At 38.7% G+C, this 25,575-nt stretch overlaps 2 protein-coding genes across 2 annotated transcripts in view; both read right to left on the bottom strand.

The window, feature by feature from the left end:
- LOC115730158 (tRNA-specific adenosine deaminase TAD2-like) overlaps positions 1 to 25,575 on the bottom strand; it is a 350,880-nt gene that overhangs the window by 292,370 nt on the left and 32,935 nt on the right. The gene's annotated exons all lie outside the window — the stretch shown is intronic.
- On the bottom strand, positions 1,616 to 8,987 carry LOC115733200 (disease resistance protein RUN1-like). The gene is made up of 6 exons (XM_048275583.1): positions 8,943 to 8,987; positions 6,060 to 7,170; positions 5,670 to 5,969; positions 3,150 to 3,613; positions 2,765 to 2,801; positions 1,616 to 2,362 (listed from the first exon to the last, which is right to left on the bottom strand). Exons 2-6 carry the CDS (start codon positions 7,044 to 7,046, stop codon positions 1,616 to 1,618), a joined length of 2,535 nt encoding a protein of 844 aa, XP_048131540.1. The 5' UTR covers positions 7,047 to 7,170; positions 8,943 to 8,987.

Consider the following 25,575-nt stretch of genomic DNA (forward strand, 5'->3'; position numbering starts at 1 on the left):
AACATTGTACATAGCTAATCAAGATTCTTGGTATTGTTGGCCGTAGTCATAAGAATAATGAAAACAAAACCATTTCCAGCCTAATAATGCATAAAAAATTCCACTTTTTAACATTATAGATACATAAAAAAAACATAGTATTGTTCAGATATACTACTTTATCATATATTAAAGAAATATTTTAAGGCAGAACCGCAAAAAAGGTCAACAATAACTACGAGTTGATAATGTGAGGGTATCAATTTAGGACAACAGCAAAGTGCTGTTGGCCAAAATTTATAGCAAGGGGTGGAGAAGCAGTGATAGACGTACATTTGTGTCTCATTAGTCCTTTTTTTTCCTGCCGCAATAAGGTGCCCTTCCTCAACAATCACACAAATGTTCGATCAAGGTATAATAGAAGTAATATACAATGTGAAATCAAACTGCCAAGTAGTGATTTTTAATGCAAATCCCACCTAACACTCAAACTAAAATGGCTTTAACAACACTAAAGTAAGAACAGCAACTAATTTGAGAATCTACATTAATCAGGTTTCACTCAAACATTCAAGATGCATCTAGGAGTTTTAGCTTCTCGGTCATTTTCCTTCATAAAAGCTATGGCCCATAAGGATAAAAAGAGAATCCTAAACTGCTGCAAAGTTCTCAGAATTCAGCATCGACAATCAGCATCTTGTGCTTTTGTCTCTATTCTATCGAATTACTTATGTAAACTCCATGTTCCTCGTTTATTTCTTTTTCATATCCACAGTGCAGTTCACAGGGCGAAAGGAAATAACCAACTGACCTGTTATCCATGGGCACAACCGATGTTCACATTACTCTCACACTCCCAAGTAAATTTGGTCTTTAAATCGTCCCTAGTTGCCAAAAGTCAAGCGACAATTCCTGGTGGCTTGCCAGCTCACTGCATCTTCTACATTCCTCCATGGTTTATCAAAATTCAATTCTCCTGGCAAGCCTATCACCCGCTGCACATATGTATGATAAGTACATACTGCACATCCACATTTCTCAGACACCTCAAACATATGTCATATTTCCATAACGATTAAAAGGATACTTCGACAGAGGCGAACATCAATTTTGATATGCTCATTTTGTTTCCAGAAGAATTCAACATTAATAGGTTTCGAGTTTGGAGAAAATGACATAACGGGGCAACTATATATCAAGACTCTTGACAAATTTCATGAGTCGTGTGTTCGAATCCATTTGCAGTGATACTTGAGTGAAGGAACAATGATCGAGATTGCTCTGTAGTTTCATTATTGAGTACAAAATACACCAAAGAGGGTTGGATTGAGGGTTGAATCTACGTGAAACAAAGTACCAATAAAAGTAGATGCACTGGAATTGAAATTACATTAGAAAATTTTTCAAACGAATATAGATAAACTCACGTAGACCACTTTCCATGTTTGCATTGTGCTAGCTGGCAAAGTTTAAATGGACAAATAAAATAACTCAATGGACATATATGGGCAAAAGTGAGTAATAACATGTTGAGAAAATAAAACGAGAAGAAGAAGGAGAAAGAAGGCACTTAAATCAAGATCAGCCGAGTTCACTTACCTACGTATACGAATTGCTTCCTTAGCAAGTTTCCCGATCATTCTGACAACAAAAGCTGCAACCCAACACCACCATACTCATCTCTGCCAATAGAATTAGAAGTCCACGTGGTCTTGGTTCGCATGCCTCGAGTGAGAATAAGCTCCTGATTTCTCTTTGATACTACTCTTTGACTATGTTCCTCAGTACTCATTTGACAATCTTGCAGGTCTTCCTGAGGATCTGCTTCGTTCGAATAATCTTTGTGCGCAAGTGAACTCTCTGCTTCTAAATCTGTTGATTCTGAGATCTCGACTTTTGAATATGTTGATTCAAGATCAACCTCCTTCAGTAATGCTAGATCCATTAGCTGTTTGTCCTGAATCTCAATCTTTAAATCATCCTCTAGTGGCTTGCATATTATTCGAAATCCCTGCTTTTCCACAATATCTTCAATCTCTACTCTAATGCTAAATTGTACGTAACTCCCCTCAGTTTGACCAAAATCGACTTCTCCAAACAGATTAAATGGCACGGTATACTCAAGATAGATATGATCAGAGTACAAATAAAGGAAACTTTTTTGAAGGGTACCCCGACTTTTGCCATTAACATGTGGTTCAATCTCCAACAGAGCTTCCCCTTCATCAGAATAGTCTCCACAGAAAACAAAACAGAGAGTCAATCCAAGAAACTTGCGATACAAATCCTCTGAAGCCATGAAAGATATTGAATCCCCTTCAAAAGGGAGGACCCACTCCGGCATCTCTACTCCAGGGATTAAAATATTGTAATAAGGACTCTCCTGTTATAAAGATAAGCTATTAGAAAGTACCCAAACAGAAGAATTCAATTTGAGTTTAATAAGTAATCCTAGTGAACTCCACCTCCCATAGCTCTATAAATCAGTAGAGATCTAAAGATCCTTGCTTGCATTAATATACAAGTCCCATGTGATATAAATCATTACTATAAAAGTACTGTAAACACCTCCATTACATGCATGATGAGGGCAGAATTCGTTAATATTTGTTTGCCTTTCTTAAGCCTTCAAATCATGCAGTTTCTTAAGTTTTCAATCTCCACTACACACTGGATCCAACATATACTACACATTGATGAGCGTTAGAGAGAGAGAGAGAGAGAGAGAGAGAGAGAGAGAGAGAGAGAGAGAGAGAGAGAGAGAGAGAGAGAGAGAGTCTCTAACCAGGCCAATTGAGGAAATAGCAGGCAGTGTCAACCCTCTACAGACAAAATTATCAAAAGAAGTTAAATGTCCCCTATTCTCCAGGTTGCAATTTATCGCCTGAAAACAATTCAAAGAGGGTGGAAGCTCGGGAATCTCTCGTAATCGACGGCAACGTGAAACCCTCAATACGGACAAATGATCACGCTTGTGCAAGGATGTAGGAAGGCTAGTAATATTATTCTCATATAGATCTAATTTTCTTAAGAGGGGACAGCAGGAAAGATTCTCAAGAAACTCTACTTCGGACAAAAAACCTTCTCTAAAATCTAATGATCGTAAATTTGAAAGTCCGGTCTTCATGTGCGGATCAGCTAAATCCTTGTACTTTGGGAACCTGACTAACCTTGGGCAATAAAGAATTTTCAATTCTTCAAGGTTTTGTAACTTGTAAATGCTAGAAGGAAGACTCTCCAGGTTCATGCAACGGCGAATGCTCATTCTCTGCAATGAGACAAGATATTCTATTGATGGGGGAAGTTCTTTAATAGCAGTCCCTTCTAAATTAAGCTCTTTCAGGCCTTTGAGTTCATGTGGAATATCAGGGAACCTTTCAAATTTTTCGCAATTTGCAATACTGAGAAGTTGGAGACTTTTTGACTTGAGCATCGGAAAAATACTAAATTCAGAGCACTCATGTATCTTCAACACCCGTAACTTGTCATGATATGCAATTGACTCGTGTGCTTCTACCAAGTTGTAGCAATGTTGGAATTCCAATTCCTCGAGATTCGGAATGCCGAAGAGGTCGGGGGAACAAACCAGAGACTTGCATTCATGGAAACTAATGTGCTTCAGATTTTGGAAGTCCTGCAAAAACAGCGAAGCCAACTTCGATAAACATTCTGGAAGGGAAAACAAGGATGATTGTCTGATGCTGCGGCCGCTTTTAAGGATTTTCATATTTAGATCAGGATACTTGGAACCTACTATTCTGGTTTCTGGAGAAATTTGTTAACCTTTTAATTAATTTTTCACTCCAAGTTACTATAAACTAATTTTGTGAGAATTACATATTGTATTGAGAAATTACTGAACACTTATAAACTTAACCAGTTATTATAAATCTATACACATGGGTAAAGATTGGGCAAATTAAGCCACATGGCACACTCACAAGTGACCTTTAATCAGCATTTTAGTTTTTATGATCACTTAAACAAATCACTTAATCAAAGATAGTTCTTATCAATATAAATTTTAGATATTATTTGAAAGAACTGAATAATATATGGCTACATAATATAAAAAAATCGCAAACTCATTATTTTAGACAATCATTAAAAAATTTAAGGTTAATACCATTAAAAATCTCAAATAGGTACACGCATTTATCCCAAACTTATTTTTGTCTCACAAAAAATGCAAAACGGTATACGTGAGCAAAATATATCCTCCGTTAGCTGATGAAAATGATTTGGGTTAAAATTATCCCACAAGTCATGCCATGTAGTAATCACAAAGAAAAATGAAGTGTCACATGATGAGCCTGCGAATGCCAACCACATGACAAAACTATGCCACATGGCAACCATAGAAGCAAAATGAAATGCCACGTGGTGAGAATGGGGACCTCATGACAAAATTATGCCAAGTGTCATACCATGTAGCAATCAAAGAAGTAAAGTGCAGTGATGTGTGGCGAGAACACGAGTGAATACCCTATCAGTTCTGGTTTTAATTATATGTATTTGATGAATGTCAAGGATATGGATTCTATCACAATGAAACTTCGCATAAATTGACAAACTTTATCTTTGAAGTCATGAAAGAGAACGAAGCCAACTTTGAAAAAAATTCAAAAGAAAATATAAATTACATATACAAATTATATATATAATTAAGAAACTAGTGGTGTGCCCCTACTGGATCACTTAAAACAAATTAGTTGTACACGCAATACATGTCTTATTGGCAAAGTTTCTAGAATTTTTTTAATTACATATACTTAGAATTAAGAACTGATTTAAGGGATTAATAATGCCTTGTTTTACAGTGCAATGCATTCAAACCTTCCACTGAGATAATTCTATTGATGCAGGACAAGTCCCTCTATGCGAATTGGGTAAGGCTCCACCACTTGATGACTACGTGGCATCTAAAGTTACTTTGCGTAGAGGAATTTGACGCCACATCCAAATCAAACGCAATGCCTTAGGTGTTTTTACTTTGATATACAAGTCAACGGGTTGGCTCCTCATATGTATGTTTCTCTTTTTTCGATCAGCATACAATTTTTCTATATAATAAAAAAGTTCGTATGTAAACAACTGACATACTTAGAATTTTTTTTTTTTGGTAAGGTACTGACATACTTAGAATTAGTTAACATAGTTTAGACTAGCAGATTTGCATTTTGAATTTCTTTGCAAGGTAGATTTGATTTGATTTGTTAGAGAACTTACGTTTTGAAAGCGTTCGACTTCATCTAGACTATTACATAAAGTAAAGATGATCTCCCTCTTCTAAGGGATCTCAATCTATCCTTTTATACTATTTTTATCTCTCTCACATATTTCTACGTTAGAAATCTGAATTTCCCGATGAAAAAAAAAACTTCAAATCTCGAAATATCTTTCACTTTTCTCATAAATTGAACACATCTACTTGTATTATACATCTTATCAACAGAATGTTTCCATTAAATAATTCAAATATGATGGTTCGCTTAATTTTTCAAATGCCAATTTTGCTGCACTTAAGAACATATCTTACGCAAGGGGTTAGAGTCATTTTAGAAATAAATAGAGAAATGATTTCTAAAACAGAGGAACTCCACTTCCTTCTGGGTACTAGCACATATAATGCGCATATACATGCACAAATGAGGTAGATAATAAAAAGGTCAATGAAGGTAAATGCTCACCTCAAATTGTCTTGGCTCTCCTGACACCTCAATTTTTTTTGGCTCTCCTTCGATTCTGCCTCCGTGGATATCAAGCACCACTAATTTATTTGGACCAGAGGAAAATTCTGGAATCCAGGGACTACATTCAGCCCATCCCAAACATCTTAGCTGATTAGGAAGACTTACAGGACTTTGGAAAGAAATATTGCGCACGACAAGCAATCTCAACTTTCTCATTTTTGTAAATGCAGCAGGACGGATACACATCTCCGTCGGCTTAGGTAGCTCCAACACTATGGCTGTTACAGCACAATCTCCCTGTACATACAAGACTATTTAGGTTATGTATATTCAGTAATTAGAGTCAAAGATAAGAAGCAGATATTCCGTCGTACTTGCATGTCTTACCATGTCACGTGATAGAACTTCAAGAACATCCTCATATAGCCCGAGTCTACTGCGTCTCCCGGGATCATCAAATTCTTGCTCCACCATATGCATACCCATCGATTGAATCAAGTCATGCATTTGTAGGTTTCCGTACTCAATTCTAATCATGGACCTCTTAATAAGAGTATCAAATCCTGCAGCTGTCTGAAGATCACAACCGTCAAGAACTCTCTCTGTATACTCTCTTGCCTGCCCCTTAAAGAAACATGCAACATGGAGAAAGATCTCTCGCTCATTTTTCTCTAGCCCATCATAACTCACTTTGAGCACATTATTAATCTTTTCGTTGGGAGTCATGGAAAGTCTCTTTAGTATACTTTCCCATACATCTTCTGTTGTACCACATAATAAGGAACCCAACACCTCAAGTGCTAAAGGAAGGCCTTTAGCATGATTCGGAAAACCATCCAATAGATCTGTCCTACTTTCTAATTTTTTGTATGTCGGAAAAGCATGCTTACTAAGCAGCGCACGAGCTTCACCATCCTCCAGTGCTTTAACTTCATGCACATACACACGATCTCGATCTATTGTGGGAGTCAGCAAATGCCTGTCTCTTGTAGTAATGAGGATCCTACTCCCACTACCAAACCAATTGGCTTTTCCCGCTAAAGCACATAACTGCTCCACATCTTCCACATCATCAAGGATCACAAGAACTCTTTTGTCACGGAGTCTAAGTGGTATTAGACTTTTACCTCTAGCGACATCGGACACCACTAATCTTGTTGGCGGTAACAATATATCATTGAGTAATTGTTCTTGCAAAGTAACTAAACCCATGCCATCCTTTGACTTTTCTCGAACATTTGCCAAAAAACTTGAACCATCAAATGGTTTGGAAATATCATTAAAAATGGCTCTCCCTAAAGTTGTCTTTCCGATGCCTCCCTGTCCCCATAATCCCACCATGAGAATATCATCCTTAGATTCAAGGTTCAACATTGATTTCACCTTAGCCACTCGGGACTCTATCCCAACCGGATGCTCAGCAACAACAAAAGGTGTTTGGCTTAGGCGAGTTAAGATATCCTTCACAATTTCTTGTACAACCTTTGACTCATCATCTCCGGCAAAAACGGAAAAAGAAGTTTTAGCATCGTTTTAGCAATTGGAATAAGCAAATAACAAGCAATCACAAGCCAACAATGACAAAGCAGTGCATCTCATTTTCAGATAATTACAGCCAAAAGAAAATGTATTCCCATTGAGCCAAATTTGAACTCCGAGAGCTCCACAAGAATCAAAACATGTATCTATCTACTTAAGTGATTGTGTTCTTTTGGTTTAGAAATGATGATTCACTTATTCTTCTTTTTGACTATCAGATGTGATTTATTTCTAAGTTTAGTCAAAAATAGCCATTTAGGACTTTGAACAGTGGTTAAGATTTTGATTCCGAAACTATTGGATTCCTCGAAAGCACAATGTTGTTGTTTTAAATGGCCTGCACACGCTAATTAATCTTGTATGAAACATTGCGAACTTTCTTATTCCTTCCAAACAAATGGGGTAAGGGCAATAACACTAATTAACATTTTGTCCATTTGACAAACAAGTCCGTTCTATGGGTAGCCACATTTAGAGAGTGCCAATATTGAACCGAGGCCCGGAACCGGCCCGTTGACTGGCCCGGAACCGGCCCGTTGACCGGGCCCACGGTTCCAACCCGGTTTTTAAAAAAAGAGAGAGAGAGAAGGCCCGCGAAAAATAGTTATTGGGCCTAGGAACCGGCGGTTCCGAACCGGAACCGGAACCGGCGGTTCCCAACCCGGAACCGGAACCGGCACTTCAAGGGCCGGTTCCGGTTCCACCTTTTTCGAGAACCGGAACCGCCGGTTCCTGAACCGGAACCGGCGGTTCCGTTGAACCGGCCATCAATAGCCACATTTGATTTGTCGAACTCAAAATGCCATTTGTAACAAGTGTAGGACTTGGTTGACCAAAATCGAAAATCTATAGAACTCAATTGCCCAAAATGAAACGTTAAGGCCTCAAATAGTTCATAAATAATAAGTAAATAAACTTTTATCACACTTTGAGAAGGGCAACAAGGATCCCAAAGAAAGAGCTACAGAGCTTACCCGAATGAAACAGAGCTTAGCAAGAGCCAAAGGCAGAATTCTATCGTTCCATGCCCTATATAGTTTTTTTTTTTTTTCGTTTTTTCCATGCCAGTGAATTTCAAATAGTATCGGAACGTGTTATAAAACTGTGTTATAAAACTGTCGGCAAAACAGAAAAAGATCGGTGACTTATCCTTTCATATAACTTGTTAGTAACTTATCAACAATTTTATGAATTCACGGACTTTTTTTTGTAATTTGAAAATTACAAATTTTTTACAAACTTACCAAATTTGATTTACATAACTTATGACATCGAATCCACTTTTTTATGAAATTACCGACGTAATTAGAATGACATGCAGAATTTTGTCAGATTGTGTAATTACCTATTAATTTTGGATTACCAATTCTCACTTGGGCTACTTGTTAACGTTTACTTATCTTTTTTAATTTTTACCAATTTTTCCTATTGGGTTACTAGCTCTCATTTAAGTTACTTACTACCTTATTTCAGAAATTAACAATCTTAATTAGAGTGAATTACCAACTTTTCTTCAATTAAGTTAATTAATTTTGGGTTATCAGTTCTTATTTGAGTTACCAAGCAAGTTCTCTTTCTTTTAGTTATAAACGTTTCTAAGCTTTTGCCAAATTTCATTTGTTTTTCCTAACTCTTATATGAAATTACTAACTTTTACGGTTATTTTTATAAACAGTATCCATCCTTGTAAAGTTTAGTTTCAATACAAAATATGGAAATCCCTCTACTTACCCATCATTCAGCGTCCACCCAACCAAGTTACCAGCGTCTGAAAGAGCTTTCTTCCATCTCTTAATTTTCTCCGAATTCTTTCCATGGTTAGACTCATGCTTAGCCAAGCCTCGTGCATAACTTGCTCTCCCCCCTCTCACTTCTTTTGGGTCTACTTTATAAAACACTGGTCGAACGGTGAGGTCTCCTTGCTCATTGCACTCCATAATCTTGGACAACTCTTCCAAGCACCACCGTGAGGAAGCGTAATTCTCAGAGAAAACGATGATTGCGATGCATGATTCTTTGATGGCCTTCAAGAGCATCAATATATTCTCCCCCTTCCTCAATTCCTCGTTATCTCGAAAAGTGCGTATTCCATTCTGGACTAATGAGTTGTAAAGATGGCCGACGAGGTTATTACGTACCTCCCCTCTGAAACTCAAGAAGACATCGTAAGTCCCTGTGGATTTCGATGAAAAAGCCATTGGTATGATGGAGTTCGACAATCAGAAACTGACTGTGAGCTTAAGATTTCAGACAGTGTTTTCAAAGCGGCTCGTTCACCGCTTGATCTTCCTATAGATTTATTCTTATCCTAGAGGACAGAGATGCGTAATTTTGTTTAGTACTTTGGAAAATGGGTTTAAGGATGGACCGAAACATCTGAAGGTGTGAACACATTGACATTTTGCACCGAAGACCGCGTACCACCGCATTATGCAGACTGTCAACAGCGACGCAAACTTCTCCGTGGCCGACACAAGTAGGTCACGGGTGGATAAAAAACAACTTTTCTGGCTTCCACGAAATTTCATCCCCAACCTTTGAGAAGTGAGAAGTTGTTCTATCCTTGCTTTAGAATAATCTACAACATGACCCACTCAAGAGACATATAATTACTAGAAATATCCTAATCGAGTGATCCATTAATAATTGTAGAACTATTCGGACTGTCCTTCGGTCTTTCTGCGCAATCAAGTGTATCAGCCAAAAAAAATAAAATACATCTATCAATAATTGTAGAACTTTAGAAAAACGCGATGTTTAAGGGGGCGCATAGTAACACTTGTGCTTTAAAAATTATCTTCTAGCAAACGTTAATTTTTGCACTTCCGCTCCAGAAATAGATTTCCGATCAGAAAAAGGTATTTGATAATGAGACAAAATTTTTGCTTTTGGAAAAGAAATTCGTTTGGTACCCGTTGAAAATTTCTACTTTTGGAGCATAATTAGCATAAAATATACCACGTAAAATTATTGATCCGAACATAAAATGCAAGTTGTTCGAGAAAAGTTAAATGCAAATTTCTGCTCCTGTCTATTATTGAATTCACACTAGATGTTATTCCCCCTACTTTGTTGTAGGTACAAGTGGTTCGATTCCCTTTTTTAACCTCGTCTACTATAAAACTTACAAACAATTGGGTCAATTGGTCAATCCACTTTGCCATGATTGTGTCTTTGTGGGATACCATTTAGCCAAATCATAGAATATTTTGTTCTTATGATTCGTTAAAAAAAATGATATTTATAAAACACTTTCATGCAATACTCATAAGATATATAATTGATGCGTAATTTGAGCATATGATAGGTGTAACCATCTTTCATTATTAATACTTTTTATAATCAGAACTACCTTAGATGTAACATCCCGAATTCCGACCTACTTTTGAAGCTATGAATGAATGAAATATCTTATAGATGTATTTTAGCTAAATCTCACTCGGATTTGATCATTCTTGAAAAGATTAACTAATGGGGAATGGCTAGTTAGGAAAAATCAAGTACATTGGCCTAAAAACTTGATCATGGATGGACTATTAGCCATAAGAATTGTCGAGGAAATACTTGGAACCATTAGAGGCCGATCCTACAACGGTTAAGGAACGATTTGGGTAATACCCTACGCTTGAATCACGGGTGATTCCGTTTGACCTCGCACGGGTTCCGAACTTCCCTAAATCATTTTCTAACAATCGTGTCCATCGAGGCTAATGATTGACCCTCGCAATTACGTGATAACCAAGGTCGCCAGAGCTTGAGTAATTCTTAAACGTGATATTAATCATGGGTCGATACGCGTAACTCCTAAAAGCCGCCCGTTAGTTTGAGGTACACTGAAATTTCAATTGATCGAGGTTGATCACGAATCGAGCTTCAGAATTTGACATCGGACCTTCGGGGTTTAAATAATTAAATTTTGGACGTTTCCTCATGCGGTGTATGAATTCTTCGCGGTTCGCCTAAAAGGGTTCGGGAAAAATAAAATTTGACTTGGAAATGGGAAAAGACCCATTTGCCCTTGGAGAATACATAATTTTTCACTTTGACTGAAGGACATTTTGGTCAAATCACCCATTGGCCGAAAATTGACTAGTCTTTGTGGGGAAAATTACCTTTTTGCCCTTTTTGACTTTGAAGACCCAAAACATCTCTCCCAAAAATTATCCTAACCTTTATTAGTTATTTCTTTGGCCTTCTTCTTCATTAATTCAAGAACCCACTCTCTCTCTCTACCTCATTTTTCTCTCTCTTGGCCGAAACCTCCATTGTTGCCCTCCCTCACCAAAAATTCTTCAAGCTTCCATCGGTTTCGCCTTGAACCGCTGGAGTTTAGCCACCACCGTGAGTTACTTGGAACCGCCGGATCTTTGTGGATCAAAGCCGATCAAGAGGAGTCACCGGAGCCGCTAGTTGGAATCAAAATTTCTCGCGACTTTTTCGCTGGAAAATTTGTTAGAGTTATGGTAAGTTGGTTCCTAACCTTAGATTAGGAACCTAGGTTGCTAATGGACATTAGGTTGAGTAGATTTGGATGAAAAATTAGTTGGTTTTGCTCAATATCATGCCTTGGCCGAAAATTTGATGAAGGGAGGAGAGAGAAATGTGTTCTTGAGTGAATAGTGAAATGCATGATTGATAATGGATAGCTAGGATTTAATCTTGCCTTTCATGCATTAATCCGACGGCTCATATTGAATCTTGTTTAGGAAGTTTGATCGAACAGCCGAGATTAATTCCTACTTAATGTAGATTAATTGGGTGGTGGAGATTTACCGCATGTGGGGATATTTAATCGGATTGCTCGGATTAATCGCTACGTTACTATAGTTTATTTTTATGGTACATATTAAATGTACGTTAGTGAAATTCTAATCGTACGGTAATTATTAGATGCTACATAGATATAATTAATATTGTGTGGCGTAGATTAATTTTTGTGGTGACAAAAATTAATCGTGTGGCCCGATTGCCCATTGGTCTTGTGTGACCTAATCGGGTGGTGCCGATTTATTAATTCTCTAACGTGAGTGAATCACGTGGTTCCGATCGAATATTTATTCAGTATAATTAAATCGAGTGGTCTCGATTGAGTAGTTGAGGAAAATTAGAAAAATCGTGTGGTCGCGATCTTTATTTGGAGAAAAATTGGTGAGACCGGATGGTCTCAATCTGCTAATCAGGAAATTTAGCAAGATCACGTGGCGAAGACTGATCGATCAGAAGGATTTAAGTGATCGTGTGGTATCGGACGAGCGATCGAGGAATTATTGTTGTTATATGGTCTTAAGTGGAATAATCGAGAGGAAATATGGAATTTTACCTTGAAGCGTTATGACGTGGTGTTCGTATTTTATAAGATCATAAATTGCTTGAGGCGTTATGACGTGGGCTCTGTCATTGTTATTTTACCCTGAGGCGTTAAACGCGAGGTTATTCTTATTATATTATCCCGAGGCGTTAAACGTGGGATATCAACCTAAGGCGTTATTACGCAGGTTACAGTGACCCGAGGCATTATTACGCGGGTCTGTCCAGTTATATAATAGCCTGATTGTTGACACCTAAATTTTGACTAATCTTTGCATAAAAATTAGAACTAATTTTAGTTCTAAACAAAAATTATCTCACATATTTATTTGTTAGCATGCATTGCATTGGCATATAATTAGACAAAGTAACATTTGAGCTTAATTTAACGGGCATCCGAACTAGACATGGGGTGAAAAATGCAGCAAGAATATTTGGACTTGAAAGAAATATTTTCTCGTGGATCGTATTGCAAATTCCAAGAGAATGGGATATGGAGAAGGGAAGATGATTAAGGGAAGGTGATGAAGAGAAGGTGAAGAAGGGAAGATGATGAAGGGAAGGTGATGAAGAGAAGATAGAAAAGAGAAGATGATGAAGAGGAGATAGAGAAGAGAGGATAGAGAAAGGAAGATGGTGAAAAGAATATGAAGAAGAGAAGATGGAGAGGGGAAGATGATGAAAAGAGGATGGAGAAATTTGGCTATAAAAGAGGGAGAGTTCTTGAGAATTGGGGAGGAGAATTTTGGTGATAGAAAATGTAGAGAGCTCTTGAGAAGAGTTCTAGAGAGAAAATTTGAAGAGAGTTTTGAGAGAGTATGAGAGTTTTGAAGTCCAATGCTACCATTGCCAATTTCTGCACCGATCAACACAAGCCACAAATTCTTCCCCATCGTTCAAGCTTGTTATAGCAAAAGAAAGCTAAGTGATTTCCTAATTTCTTCTAAGTTCTGATACAAATTAGCCCGGATTTTCTATACCGATTTCTCTACGTTTTATGTTAAATAACAGTTGCATATCAACGATGAGATATCAATGGTACCAGAATATAAGGAAAGCAAAAACGGAGAGAAGATCAACGCCTAGATTACATCCGTCATGATGATTAATTTGCCAAAGCAATTTCCTCCACTAAAGCTAAGTCCTCTTATTTTCTCTAGCTTGGTTCAAATTAATTGCACTTAGTTTAGTCTTTTCTTAATTTGCAGAGCCTCATGGAATTATAGCAAGACGAGAAAAGAAGCATAAAGGAGAGATAGGACCACGAGACTTCTTGATCTAACAAGCCACCGAACCGGTCCAATGTCAAAACAAGCCCGGAACATAAGTTTGATGTGAGAGCTCAAACTGGGGAGTAGTCTTAAACCTATTTAATCCCAATTTCATGTAATTTCTTTATTTTGAAAATGCACAAAAACTAAAAAAAAGGGTCATAAGAAGAAAAACCCCAAACATTGCATCTTTGATCTTCAAGTAGAATTTATCAAATTTGTCAAACTGATTATTTTCATGAAAATGGTACCGAAAGGGCATTAATTAAAAAAAAATTAATGTAACCAAGTCCCCGGACTCTTAATCTCTGGTTCGCATGAATAAAATAGTTCTCCCGCTATTTTATTTAGGTTTCTAATCAACCTACCAAAAATGATTAGTGGCGGCTCCAAAAAATGAAAAAAATCTTTTGCAAGATAATCACGTAAACCATAAGTTGCGATTTGGTAGAGCTTGGGAGAGCTCGAACTAGGTTAATTAATTTAATTAATTAATCCGGTCATCCATTAACCTAAAATTGGAAACCCGTTGTTTTTTTTTTAGGTCGCGACACCGATGCGTTAAACGCGGGCTCTAGACTAACGTGGAATTTTATATGATAGCCTGATGTGTTTAACGCGGGCTCTGGATCAACGTGGAATTTTATATGATAGCCCGATGCGTTAAACACGGGCTTTGGATCCACGTGGAATATTTATAATATAGCCTGATGCATTTAACACGGGCTTTGGACCAACGTGGAATTTTATATGATAGCCTGATGTGTTAAACGCGGGCTCTGGATCCATGGGAAATATTTATAGTATGGCCTAATGTGTTAAACATGGGCTTTGGAGTACATGGAATATTTTTTATGACAGTTTGAGGCATGGAACGCCGATATGGGAGTAACGTGGAATATTTGTGAAGGTGTGGTAATTTTTGGAGAAAGAATGAAATATTCTGGAATTTATTTTTAGAATTTTTGATTGAAGGAAGAATTGTTGGGAATTGCTCACCTAGGACATGTCTGGAGGCCCTAGTTCCCTAACTTAGGATTAGGGACTGGCTTATCGAGATTTATTCTCACCCCGTCGTGAGATTAACATTTTCAGATCTCAAGTGATGGATCATGTGATTGCCATGGAGTGACATCGGAAGCCATCTTTGGAAGCACTTAGATATTAAGCTCTATTCGGATGTAACCTTTTGTAGCCTTAAGAAATTGATAATTTTATATTGTCTGCTTTGACTATGCAACCAGTTTGGTGAATACTAAGAGAAGTATCATCCTTCGTCCTAAGTCATCTCTGTTTATATTGAAAGGAGTTTTGTATTCGTTTCCGCATGTGCATTTCTTTTACATTAAGCTCGAATTTGATGGCCGAGGGATCTTGGGAGATTAAAGAAAGTCAAACGGCCTAGTGAGATGTTCGTGTGTCTGCTGGGTTCGGGTAGTGACATCAGAGGCCTATAAAACATCCTATGAGCCCCATGGATCAATTAAATCTAGACCTTTGACTTGTAAGCTGGTAGTCTAGACTTATAGCAATTTGCACGCAGTAGGTTAATGGCTTTTATGACAATATGCTTGAGAAATATTATAACTTGGGCTATGGAAGTACATATATATGGATTCTAAATTTTGTCATCTAGCGTAGTGTGACCACGGGGTTTTTTTATATCCTTTGATATGACTTTCCTGTTGCACAGTCGATACTTAGTTGAACAATGGCATTATTCGTGACTTGATGTCACTGAAATAGTGATAATTATCCCTTACTAAGCCGTGATGTTTTTTAAGTTTTGTGAATACAAGTTTTACCTTATGAATTATTTATGTGATGCTAAATTTTTATGAATGGTTGGTTTTCATTAAAGGCTTTGTTCTTTATAGGACAGCCGATCATTCTTTATAATACAACTATGAACTTAGGGTATGATACATATAGTAAAATATGAACGTAAAATAGAATTATAAACTCATAATGGGCACTTAGCTGCCGGCCTACCAAAAAGCAAAAGAAAACTAACGTCTTCATGCTTAATGGTAGAGTTTTTAAATTTTTGTTCTATTTAAAGAACCCAACTTTTCTGTTTGTTCCTCCGTCTTTACGGGCCACATGACCATGACATTACCATTGCCCACTTCATTCCCCGGGCATAAAGTCTTTACATAAAGAGAAATGCTTTCCTAACAGTATTGTCGGCTATTTCTGACCCTACGATTTTTTAATTAATGAGCGCTTTATGATTTTTCAATTAATGAGCGCTTTATGAATTTTCAATTAATGAGTGCATTATATAAAACACGCGGTGATAGTATGCGGATTTACTGTCGTAAATAACGACAGATCTGTCTGACTATCAGGCTAGCAGCTTTCTTTCATAAACTCGGTCTTTGAACCGCAACATCATTTTATGTTACCTAAGAAGTCTGTGCTATGTGCAGGAATTGAAGGATTAATTTCCGTTCTTTCTTGAAATTAACAAAAAAATGTTAATGCTGCACTAGTCTTGAGCAAATCATTGTAGTAATTATTTAGAACAGAAAATATTTGAAGGATAACTTAGGCAAATTCACTTCTTAATTTCCACATATAGACATTCTATTTCATAATTCAAAATTGTCTAGATTATGTATTGAAAAATTACAATGTGGAAATTACATTTCAAAACTTCAAATAACACTAAATTCTTCTTATCAAGATATAGAAAGTTTACCATCATATAAAATTTCTCAGAGATCATTGAAACATCTTCCTTATGTATTATAGTTGTCATACTCTTTGCTTTGGATTTTTTCTTTCATATATTGATGTTTGTGAGTGATTTGCAGTCTTATAAAAAGAATCGTTGTCTTTTCCCAGTTTGTATATTATAGAGCGAACAAATTGGTGTGCAAGTCTTGTGAAGTTTTAGACTTTGTGTATATTGAAAATATATGATATGAGGAAATTCCCTCTAATGTTTAAGAAAGAGTCTCATTAGAATTGTCTCTATACGTGATCTGTAAATTGTTTCCATTTTCTTTATCGCATAAATCTTTCGGAAGTTGATTTCCAAAGAAGAAAAGTATTGTGAATGCATATAGAAATTGGTCAAAGAAAAAATTATTGGGATCAAAATTGTTGAAAATCTGTGGTTTTTACTGCCATTTATATTTAAAGTTGTCGTTCTCAATCATAGAAACGTAATGGGTAAGAAGATGAATCAGACTTACATAAAGTGACATGAACTGATATTGTGAAAAATGGATAAGTTGTTTAACCAATTTATTAGATAAATGAGTCAGCGGCAGTTCATCCACAATAGTTTTTTTCTTTTTCTTTTTGTGAGAAAACGAGAGATGCTTTCAAAGCACCATTGGATCAGCCACCCAACTAATTATTCAATATCATGGGCCATGAATTTTTTACTTTCCTCTTGATGCGGATGTCATTAGTAATACGTTTCTAGATCGATTGGATCAACACAAATCTAATCGGAAGGCGAAACGGTGCTGCAGCTAGAACCAGCGGATCAAGTCGACGACGTCGGATTGAGCTCAAATTCGGTAGGCTGAAGCGAAACGGCGTCCCGATCAATACTCACGGCCTTTGGCCGTGACTAACGATGAATTTTGGCCGTTCGAGAATGTCTAGATGGGTTTTCCTATTTTTTTTAGTATTTTTCGGGCTTAATTTTATTTCAGTGGCACTTTTGTAATTTTCCGTTTTTTTGATATTTTGTTTCCTAATTGGACTAGGGTTAGGATAACACCCTATAAAAGGTGTTTATCACGTTTTTTGAAGTACATCATCAATAATATTCACAGAATTTTCGAGATTTCTCTCCTTTAGCAAGGATTTCTTGCGTTATTCGCCGAACGCCGCGTCAGGTGGTATCAGAGCCTATGGCGACCGGCGGTGGTCTTCGTGACGATGTTCAGGAGACCGGAGCCCCAATCCTTGGGGACGACGCGCTGCAACGTTTGGAGCAGCGTTTAATGGAACGCATAGATCAACAATTTGATCAAGGCCTTCGTCGTTTCGAAGAGCGATTTGACGAGATAGCGGATCGATTCGAGGGTCTCGGCATTGATGTGAATCGGAATCGGCGACATGGCAGAAGGCCGGGTGCAGATTTTGCTCGCGGTGACCCTGTCGATAGGCCTGTTCCTGTTCATGAGCAGTGATAATCCTCTTTATTCAGAGAGTTCGGAAGAAGAGGAGACCGAAGTTTCGGATGAAGAACGGGCCGATTATGCAAACCGGAACAATTATGGAGGAATTCGAAGGGGACGTTACAACGATCGTGAAAGAAGAGACGGCAGGTGACGCTATGACGAACGTGAAGGTAACGACTTTAAACTAAAAGTCGATATCCCCTTTTTTAATGGAGGTCTAGGAATAGAGGAATTTCTGGATTGGGTTGCTGATATAGATAAATTCTTCGATTATATGGAAACCCCTAGTGAGAAAAAGGTGTGATTAGTAGCCCGTAGATTGAAGGGGGGTGCATCTGCATGGTGGGAGAGATTGCAGAATAGGAGAGCGAGAGAAGGAAAAGAGCGAGTTCGAACTTGGCAGAGGATGAGAAGATTGCTGAAGCAGGAGTTCCTTCCTCCCGATTATGAGCAGATTATGTTCCAGCAATATCAACGTTACCAGCAAGGTAATCGGTCCGTACATGAGTACACGGCATAATTTATGAGGTTGGCGGAGCGAAATAACCCGTCTGAGACGGAGGGGCAACAGGTGGCCAGATATCTCGATGGGTTGAAGCCCTTCATTCGAGATAAGATTGGAGTACGCTTTTTGCGGAATCTGGCTCAAGCGAAGAACATGGCGATGAAGGCAAAGATGATGCAGCAAGAACGGGGTAAGAGGGGCTACGAGAACTATAGAGGTAGCAGTTCGAATAGTTCCGTAGAGAAAAGCGGCTTCAACAATCGCTATAACACGGAGCGGAGTCGAGATGATAAGGCGGTGGAGAAGCGCCCTATAAACGAGGCGAGGGATAAGGGAACGCAAGCGCAAAAATCTGCGAACCCAAATCCTTACGCTAAACCAGCAGGGATAAAGTGCTACGAGTGTAACCAACCTAGGCACAAATCTAATGAATGCCCTCAGAGAAAGGCGATTAATGTGGCAGCGAGGGAAGAGGAGGAAGATGAATATTGTTGTGAACCAGATGGCGACGAGGATGATTTTGAAGAAGAGGAAGAGGAGGTGAATTGTGTTGTGCGCAGGATGATGTTAGCCCCAAAACAGGAGGATGATTCGCAGCGATATCGCTTATTCCGAACCTGATGTACCATTCTGGAAAAAATCTTCGCTGTGGTCATTGACAGTGGGAGCATGGAGAACATTATCGGGAAAGAGGCAGTGAAGAAGCTAGGCATACCCGTGGAGAAGCATCCTAACCCATACACGTTAGGATGGATTAAATCTGGAGCGACAAGCATTCGTGTGACCGAGCGATGCAAAATTCCATTCTCCATTGGTAAATATCATGATGAATTGTATTGTGATGTGGTAGACATGGATGTATGTCACATGTTATTTGGGAGGCCGTGGCAATTTGATGTAGATGCTCAACATTCGGGGAGGAGCAATCAGTATAATCTTGTGAAGGATGGTGTGAAGTATACATTGCTGCCGCTAAAGAACAAAAGCAAACAAGTTGCCGGAAGTAATTTCCTTACCCTTACAAGGAAATTTGACTCTGAAATTAAGGAGACTAGGGAGATTCATGTTTTGATAGTAAAGCAGGCAATTGAGGCAGAGGCCGAACAACAAGTAGAGGAGCAACCTGAATCAGTTAGACCTTTATTGAAGGAATTTAGCGAGTTGATGCCCGAGGAGATTCCAGACGGGTTGCCTCCTATGCGCGATATTCAGCACCACATAGACTTAATTCCTAGTGCTAGTCCGCCTAACCTACCGCATTACAGGATGAGTCCAAAGGAGAGCGAGATTCTAAAGGATAAGGTGGAGGAGTTGCTGCGAAATGGGCATATTCAGAATAGTATGAGCCCATGTGTCGTTCCCGCCCTGTTAACTCCTAAGAAAGATGGGAGTTGGAGGATATGTGTAGATAGCAGAGCCATCAACAAGATAACCGTGGGCTACAAGTTTCCTATTCCAAGATTGGATGACATGCTGGATAGGTTACATGGCGCTAAGTGGTTCTCGAAGCTGGATTTGAAGAACGGATATCATCGTATTCGTATTCGGCCGGGCGATGAGTGGAAGACAGCTTTCAAGACAAAAGAGGGGCTGTACGAGTGGTTGGTGATGCCGTTCGGGCTTTCTAATGCTCCAAGCACTTTCATGAGGCTTATGAATCAGGTTTTGAAATCTTTTATTGGCAAATTTGTCGTAGTTTATTTTGATGATATCCTGATTTATAGTAGAACCGAGGAGGAGCATTTGATGCATTTGAGGGAGGTATTGACAGCTTTGCAGATCAATAAGCCGTATGTAAATCTTAAGAAGTGCAGTTTTCTGACTAATAAGTTGTTATTCTTGGGATTTATTATCACCGCCGAGGGAATAGAGGTGGATGAGGCGAAAGTTAGAGCAATAAGAGAGTGGCCAGCTCCTAAAACTGTCTCTCGGGTTAGGAGTTTCCATGGGTTGGCTACCTTTTATAGGCGTTTTATTAAAAATTTCAGTACTATTGCGGCCCCAATTACAGAGTGTATGAAGAAAGGTAAATTTGTATGGGGGGAGGAAGCCGAGAGTAGTTTCATTGTTCTCAAGGAAAAGTTATGTACCGCGCCTGTTCTAGCTTTACCCGATTTTGATAAACTGTTTGAAGTGGACTGTGATGCTAGTGGAGTGGGCATAGGAGCTGTTTTATCTCAAGAGCGCAAACCAATTTGTTATTTCGGTGAGAAGCTTAGCGACGCGAGACAGAAGTGGAGTACTTATGACAAAGAATTTTATTCGTCGTAAGGGCTTTGAAGACCGGGAGCATTATCTCGATAGGAAAAGAATTCGTGCTATATTCGATCATGAAGCTTTGAAGTATCTCGAATAGTCGAAGAGAATTAGCAAAGACATGCATGCGCGTTGGTGTCAATTCTTGCAAAAATTTCCTTTCAGATTACAACACAAGTCGAGTGTGCAGAATGTAGTAGCCGATGCGTTGAGCGTAAAGGGCTGGCTTGTTGATTACGTTCAGCCAAGACATCCTGGGATTCGAGCAAACTGAAAGATCTGTTATGAGCGATGATGACTTTGGACAGATTTGGGGGTCATGTCTCGCCGGGCAACCTTGCAAGAATTCTATGCCATGGATGGTTATCTCGATGCGAGGTAATCAGCTTTGCCTTCCTCGGACCTCATTACGAGAGAAGGTAATTCGTGATTTACATGAAGGAGGTTTAGCTGCACATCCGGGACGTGACAAAACTATTGTTGCCGTTAGGGAGCGATTTTACCGGCCCGGGTTGCGTAGAGAGACGTCGCAGTACGTGCAAAAATGTTATGTTTGTCAAACCGCTAAGGGGCAATCTAAGAATACAGGTCTATACATGCCTTTACCTGTTCTCGACAATATATGGGAAGATCTGTCTATGGATTTTGTGCTTGGTTTGCCACGAACCCAAAGAGGCGTAGATTCTGTTTTTGTTGTGGTAGACAGATTTTCCAAGATGGCACACTTCATTCCTTGTAGGAAAACGTCGATGCGAAGCGTGGCTAGATTATTTTTCAAAGAAGTGGTTCGCTTGCATGGAGTGCCTAAATCTATTACTTCTGATAGAGACAGTAAGTTTCTAGGGCATTTTTGGAGGACTTTGTGGAAGCTCTTTGACGCTTCTTTGAATTTTAGTAGCACAAGACACCCGCAGATCGATGGTCAGACAGAGGTGGTCAATAGAACTCTGGGCAATTTGATTCGAAGCATCCGTGGAGACAAGCCGAAGCAAGTGGGATATTGCTTTATCTCAGGCAGAGTTTGCTTATAATAATGCAGTCCATAGTTCTATTGGCGGATCACCTTTTTCTGTTGTTTATACAAAGGCGCCTCAGCATACTCTAGATTTGATACAGTTGCCTAAGCAAACTGACAAAAGTGTTGCGGCGGATCATATGGCTAAACAGATTGTAGAAGTGCATCATGAAGTCGAGCAGAAGCTGGAGGAAGCTAATAAGAAGTATAAGGCAGCCGCAGATAAGCACAAAGTAAAGGTGTGTTTGAGGTAGGTGATCGAGTCATGGTGTTTCTTCGTAAGGAGCGGTTACTACCTGGATCTTACAACAAATTGCAGCAGAAGAAGTATGGGCCTTATACTGTCAGTAGAAGAATCAATGATAATGCTTATGTCATAGATCTTCCACATAGCATGGGCATATCCAACACTTTTAATGTTGCTGATTTGTCGCCATTCCATGAGTCAACCGAGCCGATGTATCCGGATTCTGATTCTAACTCGAGGACGAGTTTTTCTCAAGTAGAGGAGAATGATGCGGATGTCATTAGTAATACGTTTCTAGATCGATTGGATCAACACAAATCTAATCGGAAGGCGAAACGGTGCTGCAGCTAGAACCAGCGGATCAGGTCGACGACGTCGGATTGAGCTCAAATTCGGTAGGCTGAAGCGAAACGGCGTCCTGATCAATACTCACGGCCTTTGGCCGTGACTAACGATGAATTTTGGCCGTTCGAGAATGTCTAGATGGGTTTTCCTATTTTTTTTAGTATTTTTCGGGCTTAATTTTATTTCAGTGGCACTTTTGTAATTTTCCTTTTTTTTTTATATTTTGTTTCCTAATTGGACTAGGGTTAGGATAACACCCTATAAAAGGTGTTTATCACGTTTTTTGAAGTACATCATCAATAATATTCACAGAATTTTCGAGATTTCTCTTCTTTAGCAAGGATTTCTTGCGTTATTCGCCGAACGCTGCGTCACCTCTAAAGAAAAATATTGTTATGAAGCAGAATCGTTGAATGGACGATCATGTGGTGCACCTAACCATCTCTACATCTGTGATGGAGCGACTTTACTTATGGTTTAGATATATATTCCACTACCAAAATGTGTTGGATAATCTCTCAAGGCGGCCATTTTGCAGGCAACCCATGATGATCTTTGTGATGGAACGAACATCTGGGAATTGAATTTTGTCCAAAACCTCCCAAGCTTCATCCAGCTTTCTGTTCTTAAGGTGTGCGGAGACTACGGGACTGTCATGAGTTGCATAACTCGCACGTTTAAAGAAGCATTTGGAGAGTTCTGTGTAGGTTTCGCATGAACCAAGCCATGAAGAAGGGAATGAATGTGTGCAGGAGACATGTGAATATTTACGTGAAATTAGACTAATGGCTAGGAATATGAGGGAGACAAACATAAAGTGACAGATGTGGATATTTTATAAATGGATATGCTGTTTTATCCAATTTGTTAGATGAAAATGAGTCAGCAACAGCTCATCCACAATTATTTTGTTTTTGTGAGAAAATGTTGGACGCTTCCAAAGCATCATGTCATCAACCACCCATTTAATTATTCAATATCAAGTGGTATGGACATTTGAAAGAGAAATATTATGATGGAGCAGTTTGGTTGAATGGACCATCATGGCTTAGGAGTTCGTTTAATTTTAAGCTCTCATTGTATTGCCACTTGACGTAAATTTTAGAGATATATGTCGCTGACGAAATGTGGGGGATCATGGACAAAATAGTTGGTAAACTTGGGCAGCTGGTGAGAAGTGGCTACCAAAACCGACGTTGAGGCAGTTGTGTGCACCTAACCACTACGAAGTTATTAATTGAAAAATATATTTAGTAAACTACATCTGAATTGTAGAAGTTGAAGAGATTTGTATGGAGTTAACTATTTTTAGCGGATCAAATTCAATGTAGTTGATGCACTAAGTTCGCTCAATAATTTTCTAGATAGATAACTATACCGCTACTTCGTAATGCATACAATCAGTCATTTTGAGAATTCAATGGTCATAGACCCACTTGTCTAAACTCAAATCCACTAAATTTCGATTGTTGAAAAGATGGAGCTTGCATGACATCCACCTTATCTAATGTGTACGACTTCAATCATCCGTGATAAAATAGATTCATAGAATAAATTTTTTAAATGAGGGGATGGTTGTAATGTTGCAAGTGGATCGAATTATAGCAGCTTTCCAGTCACCGGTCGTAAAAAGATGATAATCAATTTTTGGATTGTGGGCTGAAGAATGAATTCCAATCCGAATCCATGATCGTAGGTGTAAGAGGAATTTGTTCAGTAAGTATCACAACTCAATCCGTGGAACATTACAAGTTATCATCTTTGGATTTCTTGTAAGAAAATCCAAGTTGAAGTCGAACTTTTTTAAGTGTCTTAATTTTCTTTTTCTTTTTTTAACTTTTGGCTTTGATACTCAACTTCCTCTAGTTGTTACCCGGCTATAATTTGGTTTCGATAAATTAAGTTGACCGGAGATTGTGTAAAGGGCCGCAACCAACCATCACACCGCCACAACCTTTACCGCAGCCACCCTTTAACAGCCATATAAGCCAACGTGACTACCACTTCCAACCACCAACATACTACATCTCCACCACCGCCAACCACCCAAGCGACCACCACCACCAACTTCAAACTCATTGTTCGTCGTCTCTCTCTGTGGCTAGCCGAGGTGTAAATCTCAGAACCGAGGTCCCCAAACCTTGAATCAAGAGGTTCCTAGACCTCGGACTGGAGGCGGCAGCCTCAAGTGAAGGTCACAGGGGTCGGGTATAGCGAGAGAGATAGTCGCAAGGCCCAGTGTGGTGCACGACAACAAATTGCCATCGGTGTTGGCCTCATAGCATTAACAAGCGGTAGCAATAGCATTGTACGGTGTCGACGATCGTCGACCATGGAAGAGGATGGAAGGGGAAAAAAATAAAAACCATTTTTAAGATTAATAAATTAATCCATCTTAAATTGAGTTGGCACTATATAGCCATGTGCATCATTCTTTGTTGAGTAAGCAAGTCACCGATCCAAAGTGACCCATTCGCTTAACAACATCGATCACCGGGCAATAATTTATAAGTCTATATAAGTGATTATTCGGCCGCTAGCGATCAATAATCAGCAATCGATCAACGCCATCTCTCATTTTTCTTCATCTTCGACATTCACTCACATATTAAGTTCAAACGGTCATTGTCTCTAAGACCATTCGTTAATTTCATTCATTTCCTTTCTCCTTTCAAAGATTTAATCATGTTCTAAATATCACAATGGAGAACAAAAATAATGACAATAGCAACTTTGTAATAGCAACTGTGTCTTGTCATTCTCACATAGACGTGACAAAATGGATCTAGAACCCATATTGTGTAACACATTTGATGGTGTGCGTCATAAATGGGCTGCATTAAGTTTCAGTAAAAAATGAGTTATTTTTTGAATTTCTTAAATTAAAAAAAAAACCTCCAAAATATTTTAGCAATGTCATTTTTTAGGAAATTTATAAGAAAGAAATTAGATTTGATTAAATATCAGACCATTTATGAATCGACCCAAATCCGACCCGACCCGACCCGACCTACTCATTTGATAAGTTTTTTCCCTCACAATCCCGACTTCACATTACGAATGTTGTGGAACTCACTCTGAGTACCGTGATAACGATGTATACATGCTAGCTCTGGCTTCGCAACCAATTGAATTTGACTATGCAAGATAAAATGACTCGTCGATTGGGAGGACGCTAAATGCTAGCACTTGCCAAGACACTTCCCCGAATTATGCCGTAACCTCGAAAAGCCCCAAGCCCAAGCAACTGTGGGGAGGCTTCACAAAGAA

The sequence above is a fragment of the Rhodamnia argentea genome, chromosome 3 (assembly GCF_020921035.1).
Source record: "Rhodamnia argentea isolate NSW1041297 chromosome 3, ASM2092103v1, whole genome shotgun sequence".
Taxonomy (NCBI): Eukaryota; Viridiplantae; Streptophyta; class Magnoliopsida; order Myrtales; family Myrtaceae; genus Rhodamnia; species Rhodamnia argentea.

Excerpts from the sequence above, each read along its gene's own strand:
- LOC115733200 (XM_048275583.1), bottom strand. The coding sequence starts at position 7,046 with ATGTTGAACCTTGAATCTAAGGATGATATTCTCATGGTGGGATTATGG. Across the intron at positions 2,802-3,149 it reads AAAATTCTTTATTGCCCAAG|AGGGTTGACACTGCCTGCTA; the intron begins GTTAGTCAGGTT and ends TTTTGTCTGTAG. Across the intron at positions 2,363-2,764 it reads CTATTTCCTCAATTGGCCTG|GAGAGTCCTTATTACAATAT; the intron begins GTTAGAGACTCT and ends TCTTTATAACAG.